Below are 20,559 nucleotides of genomic sequence, written 5' to 3'. Positions count from 1 at the left end.
ACTGGGGATTCTACCCCTGCCATGTATCTATATACTGGAAGTTGTAATGTATCTACAAAAAGCATGCTAAAAAATGGAAATGTATTTATTCAAAATAAATCTGTACGTGAACACCATACAAGGGCAAATAGTGACATACACAGACATCATTGTTATACCACACTGTACAAGAAAGGTGTATATCACTGAGGTTCACATTTGTTTAATAAGCTGCCAAGTAACTTAAAGCCCATAAACAAAATCCATAGCTTTAAAAAATCTGTAACTTCATATCTCTTGGAAAACAGTTTTTACTCAGTAACACAGTATCTTGAAAAATAAGTTAATTTTGGTTGTAACAATATAAAAATGTAATGTAACAATATGGCAATATAACAATGTAACAATTTATAAATGTAATGTATACAATCAATGTAACAGCATATTAATGTAATGTCATTTTGTCCAAAATCTAAGGTATGGTATATGTACCTGAAAAATTCAGGACGTAAATAAGTAAATAAATCTGTATTTCCTATCTGTGGTATACAGTATTTCTCATAGAATTGGTTGTAATACTATTAGATTCAACTGTATTCTGCCCTTTTGTTGTACGAACTCCTGTAATCTCTCTTCCAAACCAATCAAAGTCGCTCGGGGACTCAAAATTTTGTTCAATAATTTTCAGTGCTCTAACATTTTGACCCACTTCATGTACCTGAGATTTGGTTTTGTGAGGTTTGTACTTTCTTATGAACTTCTTTCAAATGATTATGTACTTCACTCCGCACTAAATCACAATATGCATTAACGTCCATTTGCACTTTGCTAGGCAAAGCATTTAATTCTTTTTCCATTTTCTTTTCCTTTAGTGTTCAAGCCTGAGGTTGGTTTGCATCAGAGTGCCATTCCTCCTTTCTGTTTGCCTTCCTCTTCATTTCAATGTATGTGTTACATCCAGTGTCATTCATGATCTGTTGGATGTATGATATCCTTGGTCGCCCCCGCCAATTCCTTCCCTCAATAGCTCCTTCTGCTATTGTTCCAAAGATGTTCCCACTCAAAACGAAACCTTTCATGATACGTTCCCTTATTTTCAGACTGATGTTGTTTCTGGTGAGTAAGTTCCTTCTCTGATTAAATGCAATTTTCGCCTTTTGTAGTCTGCTCGCAACTTCTTTCAGGCTTCTACCATCCCTTGGGATTTTGCTTCCCAGGTAAGTAAATTCCTCTATCACTTCCAGCTCCTCTCTTCCTATTCTCATTCTCAGATGTTAATATTTGCTCCTGTACTGCATACAATCACTTTAGTCTTTTTCTTGTTTATTCTCATTCCATACTGATTGCATAGAATTTTTTCCATTGTTCTGAGGACTTCCTCTAGATCTTCTTTTGTCTCCGTGACTATAGCAATATCATCTGCATAATGTAGCATGTCTATCTTCTGCCCATTAATTTTGATCCTCACCTCAGTAGTTTATCGAACTTGGTCTATAGCTTCTTGGATGTAAGCATTTAATATAAGAGCAGAGAGAGCACATCCATGTCTTACCCCTTTTCTGATATTTGCTTCTTGTTCCTGGTGACAGTTCCTAATCACTGCCACCTCATTCTTATAGAAACTGAGTATCACACGGCTGTCTCTGTAATTTATTCCACTTTTCCTTAGCACTCTGAACATTCCCTGCCAGATAACATTATCAAATGCCTTTTTCATGTCTACAAAGGCAATATAAGTTGGTTTATTTTTCCGTAATTGCTTTTCAATAACGAGTCTCAGTGCCAGAATCACCTCTATTACTCCCAATCCCTTCTAAAACCAAACTGATCTCCACTCAGCATATCCTCCACCTTCTCTTCAGCACTATTTTTATGAGAACTTTTTATGCATGTGATATTAGGCTTAGAGTTCAGTACTGTTCACATTTTGTAGCTGTTGCCTTCTTTGGTATAGGAAAAATGATACATTTCAGGAAGCCTGTCAGTATCTCTCCTGTGTCATAGATGGACCTAATAAGTTTAAGCAGCATCATTTTCATGCTGTCACCAACATTCTTTATTAGGTCTGCAGGGATCTCATCAATACCCATTGCTTTGTTGTCCCATAGTTCTTTTAGAGCTCTGTCAAATCCTTCTTGCAGAATGTCATCTTCCTTGTAATCTTCGTCTACTTGTTCTTCTCTTCCTATTACTCCCTCCGAAAGAGGTGTCCCGGCATACAACTCCTCTATGTATTATTTCCATCTCTTCACCATCTTCTTCTTTGGATGTTGGCATGTGTATTTTTATTATCAAAGTGTCCTTTGGCGCTGTTTCTAGTTTGACTAATATTATTCGAGAGCTATATTGCGCATATCCCTTGACACATGAGCCATAGTTTTTCCTCAAAATTATTCCAACTTCTCCCATTCTTTTCCATAGCAGTAGTTTTATTTCCCTGTACGTGAACTGTAGATGATCTAGGGGATCGATGTGTTAAGAAGAAATCTATGGATACCAGTCACTGAATGCTGACCACTGTTTTAACTGGACAAGAGGTGGGATCTTTCCTACACATTGGTCAGGTGGCCAGAAGATGGTATAATGTAGTGCTGAAACTGGTTGCACAAATAAAATAACAAATCTAAATTTTGATTGCTAAAGATGTTTTGATTCTACATTTTCTAATGTCAATTTAGGCCAGGTGGGTGGCGACAATTAAGGATATTTTGTAACACCAGTTCCTGCCTGCAGAGTTCTGAGAAATTGGTGTCAGGGGGAACAATCCAGATGGCACACGTGATGAAACAGGCACCGAGACCATGACTGTCACGTTGTGGAGCATGCTCTGCAACAGGATATTGTGTGTTGGCAGTATACACCCTCTGCCTGTACCTATTCATCATGGCTGATAACTTGGTCATAGTTATGTCAATGTAGAAGGCTGAACAGTGTTTACATAATAGATGGTACATAGCATATCATTTCACAAGCGGCTCTCCCTTTCATAGAATATATTTTGCCAGTTACAGGGCTGGTATAGGTGGTGGTAAGAGAGTACATAGGGCAAATCTAACACTGGGTACAGTCACAGGGGTATGAGAAATAGCACAGGGAAAGGGCAGAAGAAGCACAATATTGCAGACATTGGTGGGAGGGGGTGACAAAAAGCTATAATAGGTATGGTGGGAAAAATGTCTGACAGAATCAGACCCATTTCAGGGCACGATTTTAGGAAAGTATAGCTTCGTGGAAGTAGCAGATGAATACATTTAGGACTAAGAGAGTACTGAGTGACTGGAGATGTAGTCCAAAATTGTTTACTGGAAGGATCAGCCATCATACCAGGATTGGATGTGATGGCCTGGGAATTCACTTTTTGAGATAGGCTGCATGGTAGTTACATTCAGTGAACGTTGAGGTGGGAATTCCAGTGTATTGCTGTAAAGAATCTGTCACTGAACAAACACGTTTGCCTCAAATGCCAAGGCTACATGGGAAGTAACATTTGACAGAGAAGTGATGGCAGCTGTCATAATATTTCTACTGTTGATTGTTTTTAGTTTTAATGTGGACAAAAGTGTGTAGATCACACTCAGTAAGGAAAGTGTTACACGATCCTGAATACTACAATGTGAAATTTAATTGGGAGGATGAACCATGGAGCTTGCCGCCAGTGGGATGACTCGTGTGTCTCAGCGATACAGACAGCTGACAGCTGCACTGATGGTACAACAACGGCAGGGGGGCATCTGTCGAGAGGCCAGACAAATGTGTAGTTCTTTCCAGTAGCTGCAGGGGCAAGAGTCTGGCCCCATAACATCAACCAAAATGACTTTGCTGTGCTGGTAGTGTGAACGGCTGAAAGCAAGGGGAAACTACAGTCATAATTTTTCCTGAAGGTATGCAGCTTTTCACTGTGGTTGAATGATGATGGCATTCTCTTGGGTAAAATATTCTGGAGGTAAAATAGTCCCCCATTTGGATCCCCATGTAGGGAGTACTCAGGAGGATGTCACTATCAGGAGAAACAAAACTGGCATGCTACTGATCGGTAGAGAGAAAGCTGACACTCTACTGATCGGAGCGTGGAATGTTAGATCCCTCAATCAGGCACGTAGGTTAGAAAATTTAAAAATGGAAATGGCTACAATGAAGTTAGATATAGTGGGAATTAGTGAACTTCGGTGGGAGGAGGAACATGACTTCTGGTCACGTGAGTACAGGGTCATAAATACAAAATCAAACAGGGGTAATTCAGGAGTATGTTTAATAATGAATAAGAAAATACGAATGAGGGTAAGATACTATGAACAACTTAGTGAATGCATTATCATAGAGAAGATAGACACGAAACCCACATCTAATACAGTGGTACAAATTTATATGCCAACTAGCACCGCAGATGATGAGGAGACTGAAGAAGTGTATGATGAGATAAACAAAATTATTCAGATAGTTAAAGCATATGAAAATTTATTGTGATGGGGAACTGGGAGTTGTCTGCAGGAAAATGAAAAGAAGGAAAAATAGTAGGTAAATATGGACTGGTGGAAAGGAATGAAAGAGGAGGCTGTCTGGTAGAATTTTACACAGAGCATAATTTAATTGTCACTAACACTTGGTTTAAGAATCATAAAAGAAGATTGTATACATGGAAGAGACCTGGAGACACCAGAAGATTTCAGAGTGATTATATAATGGTTAGGCAGAGATTTAGGAAGCAGATTTTACATTGTAAGATATTTCCATGGGCAGATGTGAACTCTGACCACAATTTATTGATTATGAACTGTATATTAAAATTGAAGAAATTGGAAAAAGGTAGGAAATTAAAGAGATTGGGGGACCTGGATAAATTGAAAGAACCAGAGGTTGTTAAGATCTTCAGAGGAAGCATTATACAATGATTGATTAGAACAGGGCAAAGGAAAACAGTAGAAGAAGAATGGGTAGCTTTGGGAGATGAATTAGTGAAGGCAGCAGAGGATCAAATAGGTAAAAAGACGTGGCCTAGTAGGAATCCTTGGATAACAAAGGAGATATTGATTTTAATTGATGAAAAGAGAAAATTTAAAGATGCAGCAGATACAGCAGGCAAAAGGAAGTACAAACATTTAAAAAAATGAGATTGACAGAATATTAAAAAAGCTAAGCAGGAATGGCTAGAGGACAATTGTACAGATTTAGGAGCATATTTTACTAGCGGAAAGATAGATACCACTCACACGAAAATTAGAGAGGCTTTTGGGGAAAAGAGAAGCAGCTGTATGAATATCAAGAGCTCAGACTGTAAATCAGTTCTAACCAAATAGGGGAAAGCTGAGAGGTGGAAGGAGTATATAGATGGTCTACACAATAAAGATGTGCTTGAAAGCAAAATTATAGAAAGGGAAATGGACGCATATAAAGATGAGATGGCAGATATGATACTGTGAGAACAATTTGACAAAGGTCTGAAAGATCTAAGCTGAAACATGGCCCCAGGAGTAGTGAGCTTACTGCCAGAACTACTGAAAGCCAGCCAAGACAAAGATCTTCCATCTGGTGAGCAAGATGTACGAGACAGGCAAAATACCATCAGACTTGAAGAAGAATGCAGTAACTCCAATTTCAAGAAAAGCAGCTGCTGATAGGTGTGACAATTACTGAACAATCAGTTTAATAAGCTTTGGTTGCAAAATGCTAACACAAATTTTTTATAGATGAATAAAACAATGGTAGAAATAGGCCATAGGGAAAATTAGATTGGATTCTGGAAAAAATGTATGACCATGAGAGGCAATACTGACCCTATTATTTATTTTAGAACATCGGTTAAGGAGAGGCAAACCCAGAAAACTTCCAACTATGCTAAGTGGAATACTCTCTTTGAAATTCTGAAGCTCTCAGGGGTAAACAGAGGGAGCAAAATGCTATTTACAGCTTGTACAGAAACCAGAAGGTTGTTATAAAGATTCGAGGGGCACGAGAGGGAAGCAGTGGGTGACAAGCGAGTGAAACACGATTGTTGCCTATCCCCAATGTACATTTAGCAAGCAGTAAAGGAAACCAAAGAAAAATTTGGAGTAGGAATTAAAGTTCAGGTAGAAAAAATAAAAACTATGAGGTTTGCCAATGACAATGTAATTCTGTCAGAGACAGCAAAGGACTTGGAAGAGCAATTGAATGGAATGGGCAGTGTCTTCAAAGGAGAATGTTAGATGAACATTAGCAAATGCAAAACAAGGATAACGGAATGTAGTTGAATTAAATCAGGTGATGCTAAGGTAATTAGATTGGGAAATGAGACACAGAAAGTAGTAGATGAGTTTGCTATTTGAGGAGTAAAATAACTGATGAACTGATGACATCCAAAGTTGAGAGGATATAATATGTAGAGTGGCAATCACAAGAAAAGCATTTACGAAGAAGAGAATTTTGTTAACATCAAATGTATATATTTAATTGTCAGGAAGTCGTTTCTGAAAGTATTAGTATGGAGTGCAGCCGGGTGTGGAAGTGAAACATGGATGATAAATAGTTTAGACAAGAAGAGAACAGAAGCTTTTGAAATGCGGTGCTGCAAAAGCATGCTGAAGACAGGTAGATCACGTAACTAATGAGGAGGTACTGAATAGAATTGGGGAGACAAGGAACCTATGGTACAGCCTGACCAAAAGAAGTGATCAATTGATAGGACACTTTCTGAGACAACAAGGGACTGACAAATTAGTATTGGAGGGAAGTGTGTGTGGTAAAAATCATAGAGGGAGACAAAGAGATGAATACAGGAAGCAGATACAGAAAGATGTAGGTTCCAGTAAGTATTCAGAGATGAAGGGGTTCACACAAGATAGAGTAGCATGGAGAGCTGCATCAAAACAGTCTTCGGACTGAAGACCAGAACAACAACATATTTAGAGATTCCAAAAATTTTACCAGGTCAGCCTCACCATGAGTCTGTAACATTACATGAGTATGTCCTATATAGTCAGATCTACTTTGCGTCACGTGTGAGTGTTGGGGAGTCGAAACCAGTAGTGACCCATGACATCATATCAACTTGAAATTTTATGAATATAATAGAGGGAAACATTCCACGTGGGAAAAATATATCTAAAAAGAAAGATGATGAAACTTACCAAACAAAAGCGCTGGCAGGTCGATAGACACACAAACGAACACAAACATACACACAAAATTCTAGCTTTCGCAACCAATGGTTGCCTCGTCAGGAAAGAGGGAAGGAGAAGGAAAGACAAAAGGATATGGGTTTTAAGGGAGAGGGTAAGGAGTCATTCCAATCCCGGGAGCGGAAAGACTTACCTTAGGACTTACCTTAGGTAAGTCTTTCCGCTCCCGGGATTGGAATGACTCCTTACCCTCTCCCTTAAAACCCATATCCTTTTGTCTTTCCTTCTCCTTCCCTCTTTCCTGACGAGGCAACCATTGGTTGCGAAAGCTAGAATTTTGTGTGTATGTTTGTGTTCGTTTGTGTGTCTATCGACCTGCCAGCGCTTTTGTTTGGTAAGTTTCATCATCTTTCTTTTTAGATATACAACTTGAAATTTTTTTATACATGTAATTCATTTCTAAATTTTTTGGTTATTTACAGAGTAAATAATTTAATTATGTACAACATTTAATAGGTAATGAGTTTTAATGAGATAGATATAAATATGTTTGGACAGAGCAAATCACCTTGTTGCATTATGTGTGATATGTTTTCTCTTTGTAAGAACGAAAACTTCTGTGTCGCTCAAGTGCACGATCAAGTAGTTGTCGAGTGTGGATCTGCTGTAACTTTCATGAATGGGCACAGAATTGTTAATTTACAACACACAGATGATTTAAAAATTATTCTAGGGAACCACGGCCCGACATTGGTGCAAACAAATCTCACGCGAATTCTCAAATACTGGCGTGGAGTTCATGATACGGGGCTGGATATCGGGCATTGTCGTCGTCGCGTGTGTGATTCTGTAACATTAATTGCAATTTATGGACATTAGCTTGATAATAACTATCAAAGACTAATATGAGCAGCATAGTAATCGTCTTGATGCTTAAAGCAAGTGAGAAGCGATTTACTGCCGGAATACGACAAATATTAATCATTGCATAGTCAGCTTGTTGATATGTTGCTTACAACTCATAAACAGAGAGTGATAGAATTATTGAAATGATCTTTTAAGTATTAATGACCACTAAACACACATTAGAAACTAATTACTCTAACTGTGAGTGACTTCTGGATTGGATGATTTTTTTTTATTTCTGCTAATTAGTATTAGTAAACTTCTTTCGAGATTGAAACTTCATCAATGGTGTCATGCTCATTCAGTTTAGTAGAACAATAGATAGTACTAGCTATGCTACTACTTATAGTTTTAAAAGAAAAGAGAGCACATACCTGTTTTTCTTTTGAGAAATGTTCGTACTTCAGTCGTCAGTCTTCTCAAACCACAGGCATGAGTGATGCTCCCTCACAGCACTACGATATTGTGAACCACCACCCACATGTGCCCCCTTCTCACTACATTTCTGCATTGAAAACCCTGAGATATAGCCGTGGTATGAAGAAGGAAGAAAGAAGAGGAAAGATCAGTGAAAGAAACGGAGCAAAGAGAGAAGGGGAGGTCACAAGTCCATATGGTAGGGATATCACCAATGTACCAAAACCAAATGAGGGACTCCAGGTTTATGGATCCCAGGAAAGCCCCCTCCATGTTAACAATGATAAGGTTTGCATAAGGAGGATCCATCCTGGTTCCCATGGCTATGAACCTGATTTGTTTGTATATTTGCTTCTGAAAGGTAAAGTGGTCATTCATAAGTACAAGGGTTGGAACTTGAATAGTGGCAACTATTTATTCACAACCAATACAAAAGAGTTACATGTTTACACCTCTTACTGTCCTTCAAAGAAGTCACCAGCATTGTGTAGAACCTGTTGCCAGTGATGTGGAAGGCGTACTATACCATTAGCAGAGCCTGTTCTGTTGATGGTGTGAATGGAGTGGTCTAAAGTTATGGTGGTTCTTGTGTAAGACTGTGATGGAGTCCTAAAGCATTACATTCCTCCATGGCATACCGTCAATGCATAGTATTACTATTCATTTTTGGAGCATAACCTGCGTCCAGCTATGCAAAAGAAGAGGCGACACTTTCTGTGCAAACCACCCATCATTTTGCACAACAATGCGCCAGCGCATACAGCGCAAGCTGTGGCTGCTCTGTTCAGTTGATGGGACTGGGAAGTACTGTACTATCCACCATACTTCCTGGACTTAAGTCCTTGTGACTTTGATTTGTTTCTGAAGATGAAGGAACCACTTCGTGGCATTCGCTTCAGAACTGTTCCAGAGATTCAACAGGCAGTAGACCGCTCCATTTGCACCATCAACAGAATAGGCTCTGCTAATGGTATACTACACCTTCCACATCACTGGCAACGGGTTCTACACAATGCTGGTGACTACTCTGAAGGACAGTAACAGATGCAAACATATAAATCTTTTGTATCGGTTGTGAATAAATAGTTGCCATCAAGTTCTATGTAGCTGATTATGGAGATCATGAAGAATGTCATGGGTTTGGAATGAGGTGGGCACTGTCTGTATGTGGTATCAACAGTAAAAAGTAAGTTGTGTGGTAGGTGGTTTTACTGTTTAGACTGGTGTTAAATCACATCAATTGGGATTTCAAAATATTTAATTTCAATCCATTAACACAAAATGAGGTATCAAGATATCTAGGTCACCTCCAATATTTTCAGTAAGTTTATATGCCGTAGTATTTTCAATCAGCACTGATTTACAATTTGTAATAGTACTGAATAGGAATTAATGTCTGAGTTACCTAGAAATGGAATGTGTAGTGTTGTTCTAATAACAGTAAAACCATCATGTTATATGTAAAAATCAATTGTGATGTATTACATTACTATAACATTAAGTTTCACTGGGCATTTCATAAAGATCCAAAGTAGAATGTTAAATAAAGTAAAAATGCTTAAAGATGTCACAAAGACAGCAGCATACCTTTGAGGAGGATAAAATCTGTCTGGCAGTTTCATCTTCTAGAATATTCCCTTCAGAACTAGACAACACTTCTAAGATTTTATCCTCGGTTTCCTTTAGCTGTTTTTTATTATTAGCACTTTCAATTATTAATTCATTTTTCTTCTCCTCCAAAATAGGCTTTTCTTTAGCAACAACAATGCCTAATAACTGGTCTTGCAGTCCTTGAGGAGTGATCATAAAATTCAGCAGTGTCACCTGCAATTAACAAATAGTGTTCAAAGAATACTTCCACATGACAAACATAGTAAAATGAATTTCAATAATAACATATAACAATGAAATGAGCACTTAGATAAATACAAATCTGAGAAGAATAACATTATAACTGTGCAGACACCCCTTTTTGTTAAGTTTTGTTGTTAAATTTCCTGATACAATTACATTCAAATTTTTATATTACTGGTTTCTGATGTATAAAACAGTTGTCTTCAGAAATTAAATTAAAAAATACAGAAAAGGAACAACTATATGTAATTTTATACATTAAGCATTAAATATATTTTGGTATAATAAAATAAACATATATCATTTGTCATACTGAAAATTGTGCAAACAGCTCTTGTCATTTTGCAATTTGATTCTTTAGGATCTAAAGATGACTATGCAAGGATACCATAATTAGTATCCCTATCAGCGAGCCACCTAGTAGCTGATGCTAGCTGGCAAGCCTTAGCTTCTGGAATTTTCAGCAATATCCTCCCTTCTCCAGCAGACAGTGCATTGCCATGTCACACTGTGATGCAAGTTACTATAGAGTTTATGAAGGCAGTAATGGGGTGACATGTAATGAAAGATTCATGAGACAGAAGTATGTGAAGTTGAATTATAAAGTGTTCATTAAGACAAACAGAGAAATATTTCATTGGAAAAGGAAAGCCCAATCATTGGTGGCTTTTTTAGAGTCAGTGAATTTTTGGAATTTGTAAACTTTCATCAAAGTGTTTGAATATGATACAGTTTGGCATGTTTTCTATAGTTTGAAAGTTGAATAAACTAATTTAAATGACATTATCATTTATTTAAAAAGAACCTTGCTAAAATTTATGATACATTTTGTAGCAAATAATAAGTCTCATCAAATCCACTTAAGCTACAGTTTAGTTTTCTATGCAATCACAGCTGAAGAAAGGCTTTCTCTAAAGTCTGACAGCTAACAATTAGTACTACATTTGGGTCTCTTAAAATTATGGGGGGTGAGAACTTACTTGTGGCGTATCATGCCATGAAGCAATTTTTTGATTCTTACAAGTGGCATATGATGCCACGACACAATTTTTTGATTCAATAATTGCAGAAAGGAACTGTACTGAACTATGTGAGGCAACAACAGGGAACGTAAAGACGCAGAAACAGCAATGGAGGAGGAGGAGGAGATTAGTGTTTATTGTCCCGTCGACAATGAGGTCATTAGAGACGGAGCACGAGCTCAGATTAGGTAAGGATTGGGAAAGAAATTGGCCGTGCCCTTTAAGAGGAACTATCCTGGCATTTGCCTGAAATGATTTAGGGAAATCACGGAAAACCTAAATCAGGATGGCCGGAGACAGGCTTGAACCGTCATCCTCCCGAATGCAAGTCCAGTGTGCTAACCACTGCGCCATCCCGTTCGGTCAAAACAGCAATGGTTGCTGACATGTGCAGAAGAAGTGTCATACATGTGAAACAGTAAACATCATCATCAAGCAAAAAGAACACGAATTACAATGGCATGAGACAGCATGTAACAATGGGAGTGCTGTGAGCTATGTTCTCATGCAGAAATACGTGTCAGTCTCCCAAAAGATTGACTAATATAGTGGGTTGCATGTGGCATTGATACTATAGTGATTTTTAAGTACAAGTAGATGTGTATGTTTTATGAATAACCTGATGTACTACGTCAGAAAGTGAGAATTAGTTAAATAATTCTAAAATAATAAAAGTAATGGTGGAACAGTCCTAGATGGATAGGGAACAGAATGTTATGTCACACAAATTGGGAGCAAAAAATAATAATAAAAAAAAGTAGATGCAGATTCAGAAATTATGGAAATGTCAGTAATTAGTGCAAAAGAGTTTTTTTCAAAGGATGAAACAGTAGGAGTGGAATAACATCAGGAAGTACAGGTACCTACACAGACATGTACTGGTGGCCAAGGGGGTTTAGATATGCAGGCACTCTTAGCAACATTAATGGGAAAGATGGAGAAAAACACTAAGCAACTAATAGACAGGAATGGATTCACATTCATGAATGCATGTCCTAAGAATTATCCAATTACCCAGTTTGAAGCAATTTCAAAGGATTGTGTCAATGATTATATTCCACTCAGCACACAGCTAATCTTTGTACAAGATGAGACAAAAAACAAGAAAGTAGGTAACCGGAATTAGTGAAAGAAATGAGGCAGAAATTAAGAGGTAATTGGAATTAGTGAAAGAAGTGAGGCAGAAGTTGGTAACATAAATATGGAATTAATAATGACTAATAGCACTGTGACAACTAACAATAATAACTTGAGTAACTTTGAAGCGAATGTTTTAAAGAAAGAAGTAAGAAACCACAAAACAGGAGTAAACAACATTGTATTAAACAACTTGGAAGAAGAACAAGCTTTTGGTAGGGATTGTAACAGATTATGACTGGGAGGCAGACTGCACCTGTGGTGATGTCCGAAGAGTGAGGCCCTATGTTACAGATGGAACCTCACAATGGGATCACAACCTAAGCACAGACGCTACCAGATGGAGCCCCAAATAAGAGATGTCAACAAAGACACACGTAATTTACCATCACTACTGGAAGTCTACTTACATCAATAGCCCCACTCTAGCAGCATCATTATAGTTCAGATCCATGCAACAAGCTAGTGTCATTACTCAGCCGCATTTAACTGTGAATAGTTAAATGCAATGCCATTCAGTTCAAGAATAACTATAGTTGCAACATAACAGTATTGTTCAAAGAAATAAACAGGTATCATTGTGTTCGTTTACAGTAATAAGCATATATTGTTACTCATATGGAGAGGATTCTGCTTTAAAGAATTTTGCTGAAACTGAAATAATACACTTCATACGTTGTAGCATCTAATCGATCTACTCCTGAAGTCAGACCTATCGAACTCACATCTAGGCTCACTATGGCATATATAAAAGTACCCAATCTCATTTCTGTGCAGGCTTAACAGAGTGATACCTGAGAAATGGGCAGACACAAAAAGGTAGATTTTGTGATGAGGCAGATGGAAGAACAAGCACCCAAATGAGCAGACTCCACGAATTTAGACAGGATGACATACGACAAGTTTGAAAAAGCTTTTGTAGATAAATATTAGTCATAGGAAATATGAGAAGAGGGCAAGAATGACCCGAGGGTATGAGTATAAGACAGACAGATGGATGGGTTGCTAGCTTCCATGTTGGAAAAGTCAGTAGAATTAGACAGATTTTTAGACATGCCAGTGGGAAAGAAAACATTAATAAGAATGGAAATGAATGGAATACCAGTGTGATATATGGATATGCCTTACGGTGTGAGGGTCAAAAAGGAGGGGCAAGCAAACGTGTACAAGAAAGAATATGATGAGAAGGTCCCAATTGTAATCTCATCTATAAATAAAAGGCAATGTCCCAACTGAATGACTTACTGAGTCATCATTGCCCAGACCTAACCACTAAGAACACAAACATGAAATTCACAGATGGTGTTGATGTTATATTGTAGGCATTGTTTAAGAAGGGATTTTTTTTTTTTTTGAAATTCCACCTCTAAGGGGTGACAAGGGATGAGAGGTTTTTTCGAAATCATGTCGTTATTAGGCTATTTGGAAAATAGACCTATGAAAATTGGTATTTTGTTTTTTGGTCAGAAATAAAGAAAAACATATCCCAGCATTTCTCCAAATTTAACATTTATCAGGGTAAAGTAGTGGGTGAAATTCTTTCTAAAAACACACTGTTATTTAATATTTCATTATGAAAGCAATTTAAAAAAGAATTCTTGGTTAGAATAAGAAAATATGTGTACACTATTTTTTGGAAATTTAATCCCTATTTGCAAGGAGAATGAAAGTTTTAATGTAAATATATCATTATGCAAGTATTTTTCAAGATAAATTTGTATTAGGCTTCTCTGTTGGAAATAAAAAAATATGCATTCCACTGTTTTCAGATACTCAACCCCCAATGGGGTGTAATAGGGTGTCATTCAAAAACACTCAGGCAAACACAACGCACACACACAAGACCACAGTTTTTTCCTGCCTTGGCCAGAAAGTGAGCAGCAGTGCACGATGGGAGAAGCAATCTCAGTGGTCGTGGTAAGGAAGAGTGTGGGGAGGGAGGGGAAGGGATAGCACAGTGGAGCTGGGGGATGGTAAAATACTGCTTGAAAAGCATACAGTAATATGATGAGGTGGAGAGAGGGTAGGGCAGCTAGGTGCAGTCAGGGGCTTAGACAGAGGGCACGGGCGGGAGGAGGGAGGGAGGTGGGGGCAGTGCAAAAGAAGAGGGGTAAAAAGACTGTGGGAGTAGAGTGCTGTGTGGTGTCAGAGTGGATGTTATGTTCAATTTCTTTGACACTGTGTTGGCTAGTAATAAAAGAGTTAATTAGAATTCACAGAATAGGTAGTACTTTATTAATTACAATGCAACTTTTTTGTTCGCCAGGCACGGCTGTAGCTATGAAACTGCACATGTAGACTTGCTGTTCAGAACACACTAAATGAGGCACGGTTACTGAGAGGCGAATTGATACAAGTTCAGAATGATTTTACAGTGGGTTCAATATAGTCGGTAGAAAGCACAACTTTGTAGCCACTTGTTGATACAGTTCTGTATCTGAAGTGTTGGCATGTAGGCACAGTTCACAGGACACAAAGTCTCTTCACTCCCTGACAGTTGACAAGGGCTGTTTCATGGCATGTAGGCAGCACAGTGACAGTACTCCAACAAGAACTTTCTGAAAGTGAGCACGGTCTGACCTGGAACAGAACTGTCTTCCTGGTCTCTGGCGATGCTACTTCAGCCCAGAGGGGTGGCACTGGTGCCTCGGGACTTCTTCCTAGCATCTCATCGGAGCCTCATGGTACCACTTTGCTGTGCACTCTCTCTGCGGTGGCCGATACTTTCTGTGCCATTCTCGATACTAAGTAACACGGCAGGGGGAATGGGGAAGAGGATAGGTGGCTGTAGGACAATGACTGATGAAGGTAGATGCCACGAGGGTTACAGGAACGTAGGATATACAGCAGGGAAAGTTCCCACCTGTGCAATTCAGAAAAGCTGGTGTTGTTGGGAAGGATCCAGATAGCACAGGCTGTGTAGCAGTCACTGAAATGAAGAACATCACATTGGGCAGCATACACAGCAACTGGGTCATCGATGAATCTGAACTAGGTATGGGGCTTTGTATTCTGTTTGGTTAGAAAGAATTTCTCTAGATGGTCCAAAAATAGGTTGACATAGGATGGTACAGTGTGGGTGCCCATTGCCGTAACCCGGATGTATGTGTACGTGATGCCCTCAATGGAGAAGTAATTGTGAGTGAGGATATAATTGATCAAGGTGACTAGGAAGGAGGTTGTAGATCTGGAATCCATTGGGCACTGGGAAAGGTAGTGTTCAATAGTGGCAAGGCCATGGGCATTAGGGAGTTTAGTGTAGTGGGAGGTGGCATTAATAGTTGCAATAGAACACCTCGTGTTAAATGAATTGGAACTGTGGCGAGTCAATGGAGAAAATGGTTGGTCGCTTTTATATAAGAGGTTAGGTTGCAGGTAACAGGCTGAAGGCGTTGGTCTATGAGAGCAGAGATCCTCTCAGTGGGGCACAGTAACCGGCCACAATGGGGCATCCTGGGTGGTCGGGTTGTTTGACGTTAGGAAGTGTGTAGGAGGTAGGAGTGTGGGGAGTGGTAGGGGTGAGGAAACATGTGGTCTCCAGGAACATGTTTCAGGATCGGCCTAAGGGTCTCAGGGGTGACTGGAGTTCCTGTTGGGTTTCTGGAATGAGATCACTGCGACAGAGTTTGTAGTGAGATGAATCTGTCAGCTACCAGAGTCCTTCTGCCAGGGAATCCTGTCCTCAGCAGGCAGAATCATATACATATATCTGTGTGTCATCTAATTCCAATGGAGGTCATCAGCATTTCTGCTACATGGTGAGTAGCAACTATCCTTTTCATAATATTGCCATTATTCCACCCTGGATATTCCATTGTTTGATTATGCCTTATGGCTTTTCTTCCATCCTGTAACCCAGTGCTGTATTCCTTTGTTACTGTTTTCTAACACATTAATATGCTCAGTGTCCAGTTCTCTTCTTTCCTATGTTTCACTTGTCACCTGCCAAACCACACCACATGCTCTATTTACAAGCCACACTGTATCGACTGTCTCATCCGCACACAACAGATGGCTTCATGACAGTGCTGATTGTTTGTGCTGCATCTCATGTCTCACATTACTCTCACTGATATTAGTAATTCTCCACCTTCAAACTGACCACTCTTACTGTGCCATTCTCACATATTTTTGCATGTTATTTTCTGTACTGTTGTGTGTCACATGAAATTGTACCTGATCCTGCCAACAACCCCTGTCCAACTTCTACTCCTTCTCCTCTCTTATTCCAGTTAACACACACTGACTTCATCTAATCTAGTCACACCTGCTGTCCCCCCCTCTTCACACTTATCCACCCTCAGGCCTGCAACCAACATTATTGTATTTTTATTTATTTTTTCTTCAATCTCATTGTTTTTTCATGTTGATTTCAGTTGGTTTTTGCCTTTCAATTTTTTGGCCTACTACCTCAGGTATCATCTTTTTTCTCAGATTTCATCTTCATCCATTTCACCCATTTTGTGATTTTTTCCAAGTATTTTTGTGTGTTTGCAATTTTTTTGCACATATTTCTATGTTTTTTACATGTTTTTTTCGTCCACCACGGATCCTTGCTTCTTCCATCTGTATCAATACAGAAAAGTTCCCTCATCCATGTCTCCTGATATGCAATCTCAAATTCCTAAATCTCATATCACACACAAAATCTTGCTTGCCAGAAATTAGAGAAGCATGCACAACACTTCCTAAAAAAGCTCTAACATTCTACTCAAGCTTTTAACTACCACTATCCACCACCTCTACAACAACCTCCAAACCTCCTCCATGTCTCCTGTAGCTGACAAATCCTGCCTCGCATACCTACTACATCTATCACACCCTCAAAACTCCCTCCCTCTGCTATACACAATCCAAAACCTAAACAGATCTAAATCCCAGTTATTAACCTTTCCTCCACAATCCTAAAATTATCAGTCCTTTCCAAATGCCTCACCCTTTGCCCTTCTCCCATATATAAACATGCAGGACTTGCTAAAGGCACTCTCTCTTTCTCTTGGCCTCTACAGTGGGAGAACATGTTTTCCACCAACCCTACCAATCTAAGTCAACCAAAGACCAATGCTGAAATCTGCCTGATTCTGTTCACTCCACCATCCAATCATGATCCACTCCCATTGTGTCCAGATCACGCCCTCTTAACCATCCAGAATTTCTTAACCTCACCATCATTCTCTAAACCACTCAGCATGCAAGCTAACTTTGTACCTACAGAAATAACTATGATCCACCACATAAAAAGCAATCCTGATCTTATAATCCTACCTACTGACAAATGCTACACCAAATGTTTTGAACCACCAGTATTATCTGGAAGAAGGACTCTGCCAGCTGTCAGATTCATCATCTACAAACCCTGTCACAGTGAATCCAGGAATCCAGCATGATATCCAGTCTCTAATCAAATCCCTAGGCACATCGCAGAACTTCTCCCTGTAGTCTATCTATCTCCTCACCCCTACCACTCCCTGGACTCCTACCTTATACATGATTCCCAAAGTCCATACACCCAACCACCCAGGACACCCCATTGTGGCCAGTTACTCTGCCCTCACCTAGAGAATCTCTGCTCTCATAGACCAACACCTTCAGCCTATTACCCACAACCTACCCTCCTAAATAGAAACCACCAACCATTTCCTCCAATGGCTCTCCACAGTTCCTGTTCCTTTAGAATATGGTGTGCTACTCATTACTACTGATGCCATCTCCCTTCACACTAACATGCATAATGCCCATGGCTTTGCTCCTATTGAACACTACCTTTCCAAATGCCCAATGGATTCCAAACCTAGAACTTCCTTTCTAGTCACCATGACAAGCTATACCCTCACACTATGGGCCACCTAGAGGAATCCTTTCTAACCAAACAGAATCCAAGACCCTCACCTAGTTCAGATTCACTGATGACATCTCCGTGATGTGGATCAATGGCGAGGAAACCCTATCACCATTCCTCCAGAACTGCAACACATTTGCCCCATTCAACCCAACAAGCCATCTTCTTCGGTAATGACCACCTCAGAGTACCTCCATCCACGTTAAACCTACGAGACATACTCCATTTCGACAGCTGCCAATCATTCCGTACTAGGAAGGCCCTTCCATACAGCCTAGACACCTGTAGTCATCACATCTTTAGTAATGAGCAGTCCCTCTCGAAATACACCAAAAATCTCACTGAGGCCTTCACAGACCATAATTACCCTCCTAACCTTGTAAGGAAACAGAAGACAGTGGTCATCTACCAGCAGAACTACCCCAGGGGCTTACACATTGAGCATTAAAATCCCCACACAGGAGGAGCTGGTGAGAGAGCTATGTGATGGTGAGAGCCTCCTGCTCAGCTGAGTTATGAAGGGGTGAGTACAAGGACCATGTAGTGAACCTATGTTGCACATATACTGTGGTAGCCACTGTTTGTATGTTGGTATTAACGGGCAGAGGAGAAGAGTGTTATGTATTATCTAAAAAGATGGCCACTCCAACTTTAGCTCTCTTCCTGTTGACGTTACCCTTTCTGTGGAGGGCTATTGTCACTTTGCACATGGTTGTAAAGGAGTCTTAATTGTCCCTCCTGCAGACATAAGCACAATGTGAAATGTAGCAGAACGAATTATTCCATTTGCTACCATTCTACTCCTTTAGACATCTATTTTTTCTCCTAGTTATTAGGCTGATAGCAGACATACTCCACTTAATTAATTTGCTGACATTCCTATTTAATCAGTACCTTATTATAATTAATAGTTTACCAGATAATTTCAATGCTGCTTATCCCAATTGGATGGTTAGTTCTCCATAAAACATTTCGTTTTAAGGATAATTCTGCAAGTGAAGTTGCTCTCAGGCCAGGTGGTTATGAAAATGTCATGAGCTAATAACTGTTCATTGTTTAAATGACCTATCTTGTGCCGGCCTGAGTGGCCGTGTGGTTATAGGCGCTACAGTCTGGAACTGCGTGACCGCTACGGTCGCAGGTTCGAATCCTGCCTCGGGCATGGATGTGTGTGATGTCCTTAGGTTAGTAAGGTTTAAGTAGTTCTAAGTTGTAGGGGACTGATGACCACAGTAGTTAAGTCCCATAGTACTCAGAGCCATTTGAACCATTTGAACCTATTTTGTTTGATAGACCTAATTTCACTCTTTATAGTAATTAATTTACTTTTTCTGAAAATACATTAACTAAAAATTATTTGTAATTAAATTTTGACCCACCCTAAAATATTTTGTTATTTGAACAATTATTATTAATCAATTTCCATTCCCACATACCTATCCAACATTTATGCTTATTTGATACCCAGATATTATTTATACTTTTGTTGACGTAATTTTTCTGAATCAGATGGTGCACTAATTAATAAATTTATGAAATTAAGACCTTACAAATTTTACACTAAATTTGGTAACAACTGTGTAGGTATACAGTGTATCAAATATATACTACCTTAACTTTTATATTTTTATAAGTATCTAGCATACAGCTATACAAAATTATAACTAAATCAAGAGAGTGACAATAATCATATATTTTATCCTTATACTACACTGTCCAATCATATTAATGTGGCCACCTGCCAAAGGCACGAACAATAACTTTTAGCGGTGTGGACATACAAGAATAGAATCTGCGAGGCCCTGGAACATACCAACAGGGATATGGAGCCATCCCAACTCCAAACCAATTGTCAGGTATTCTATGTTTCTCGGTTGTGGACCTATGTTGCAAACAGCACAAATGAGGTGATACCGTAGGTTCTCGATTGGGTGCATGACCCAGGTACCTGCTGTGGAAGCCCATACGAATGAATGTTCACTGAACAGTCATTGAGGAGACACTGTTAGCAGTCCCTCAGTTCATCTGGGTGGTCAGTTGCTCAACAGCTGCATGTCTGTTCACCCATAAATGTTGCCTAGCCATCATTCCGTCTGTCATCTCTGGCCTGCGATGCACCACAGTTGACTTGGCAGTGATTTTGGATAGCACTGTTTTACCATGCACAGTTTACTTTAACCAATGTGACACACAAATGGTTCACAAACTTAGGCATTTCAGAAATGCTTCCATCCTTGGCCCGAAAGCCAATGAAAAGGCCGTTCTGGATGTCAGATAAATTGCTCCGTTTCCACATTATGACAACGAGTGC

General features: G+C 39.3%; 1 protein-coding gene across 1 annotated transcript in view; it reads right to left on the bottom strand.

Moving 5' to 3' along the window:
* LOC126455722 (dynein axonemal heavy chain 3) overlaps positions 1–20,559 on the bottom strand; it is a 1,249,696-nt gene that overhangs the window by 254,208 nt on the left and 974,929 nt on the right. Inside the window, exon 55 of the mRNA XM_050091491.1 lies at positions 9,984–10,220. Coding sequence (XP_049947448.1) covers positions 9,984–10,220 — 237 coding nt within the window. The remainder of the gene's footprint in view (positions 1–9,983; positions 10,221–20,559) is intronic.

Source organism: Schistocerca serialis, chromosome 2, assembly GCF_023864345.2.
Source record: "Schistocerca serialis cubense isolate TAMUIC-IGC-003099 chromosome 2, iqSchSeri2.2, whole genome shotgun sequence".
Lineage (NCBI taxonomy): Eukaryota > Metazoa > Arthropoda > Insecta > Orthoptera > Acrididae > Schistocerca > Schistocerca serialis.
This window is presented reverse-complemented; position numbering and strand designations above follow the sequence as displayed.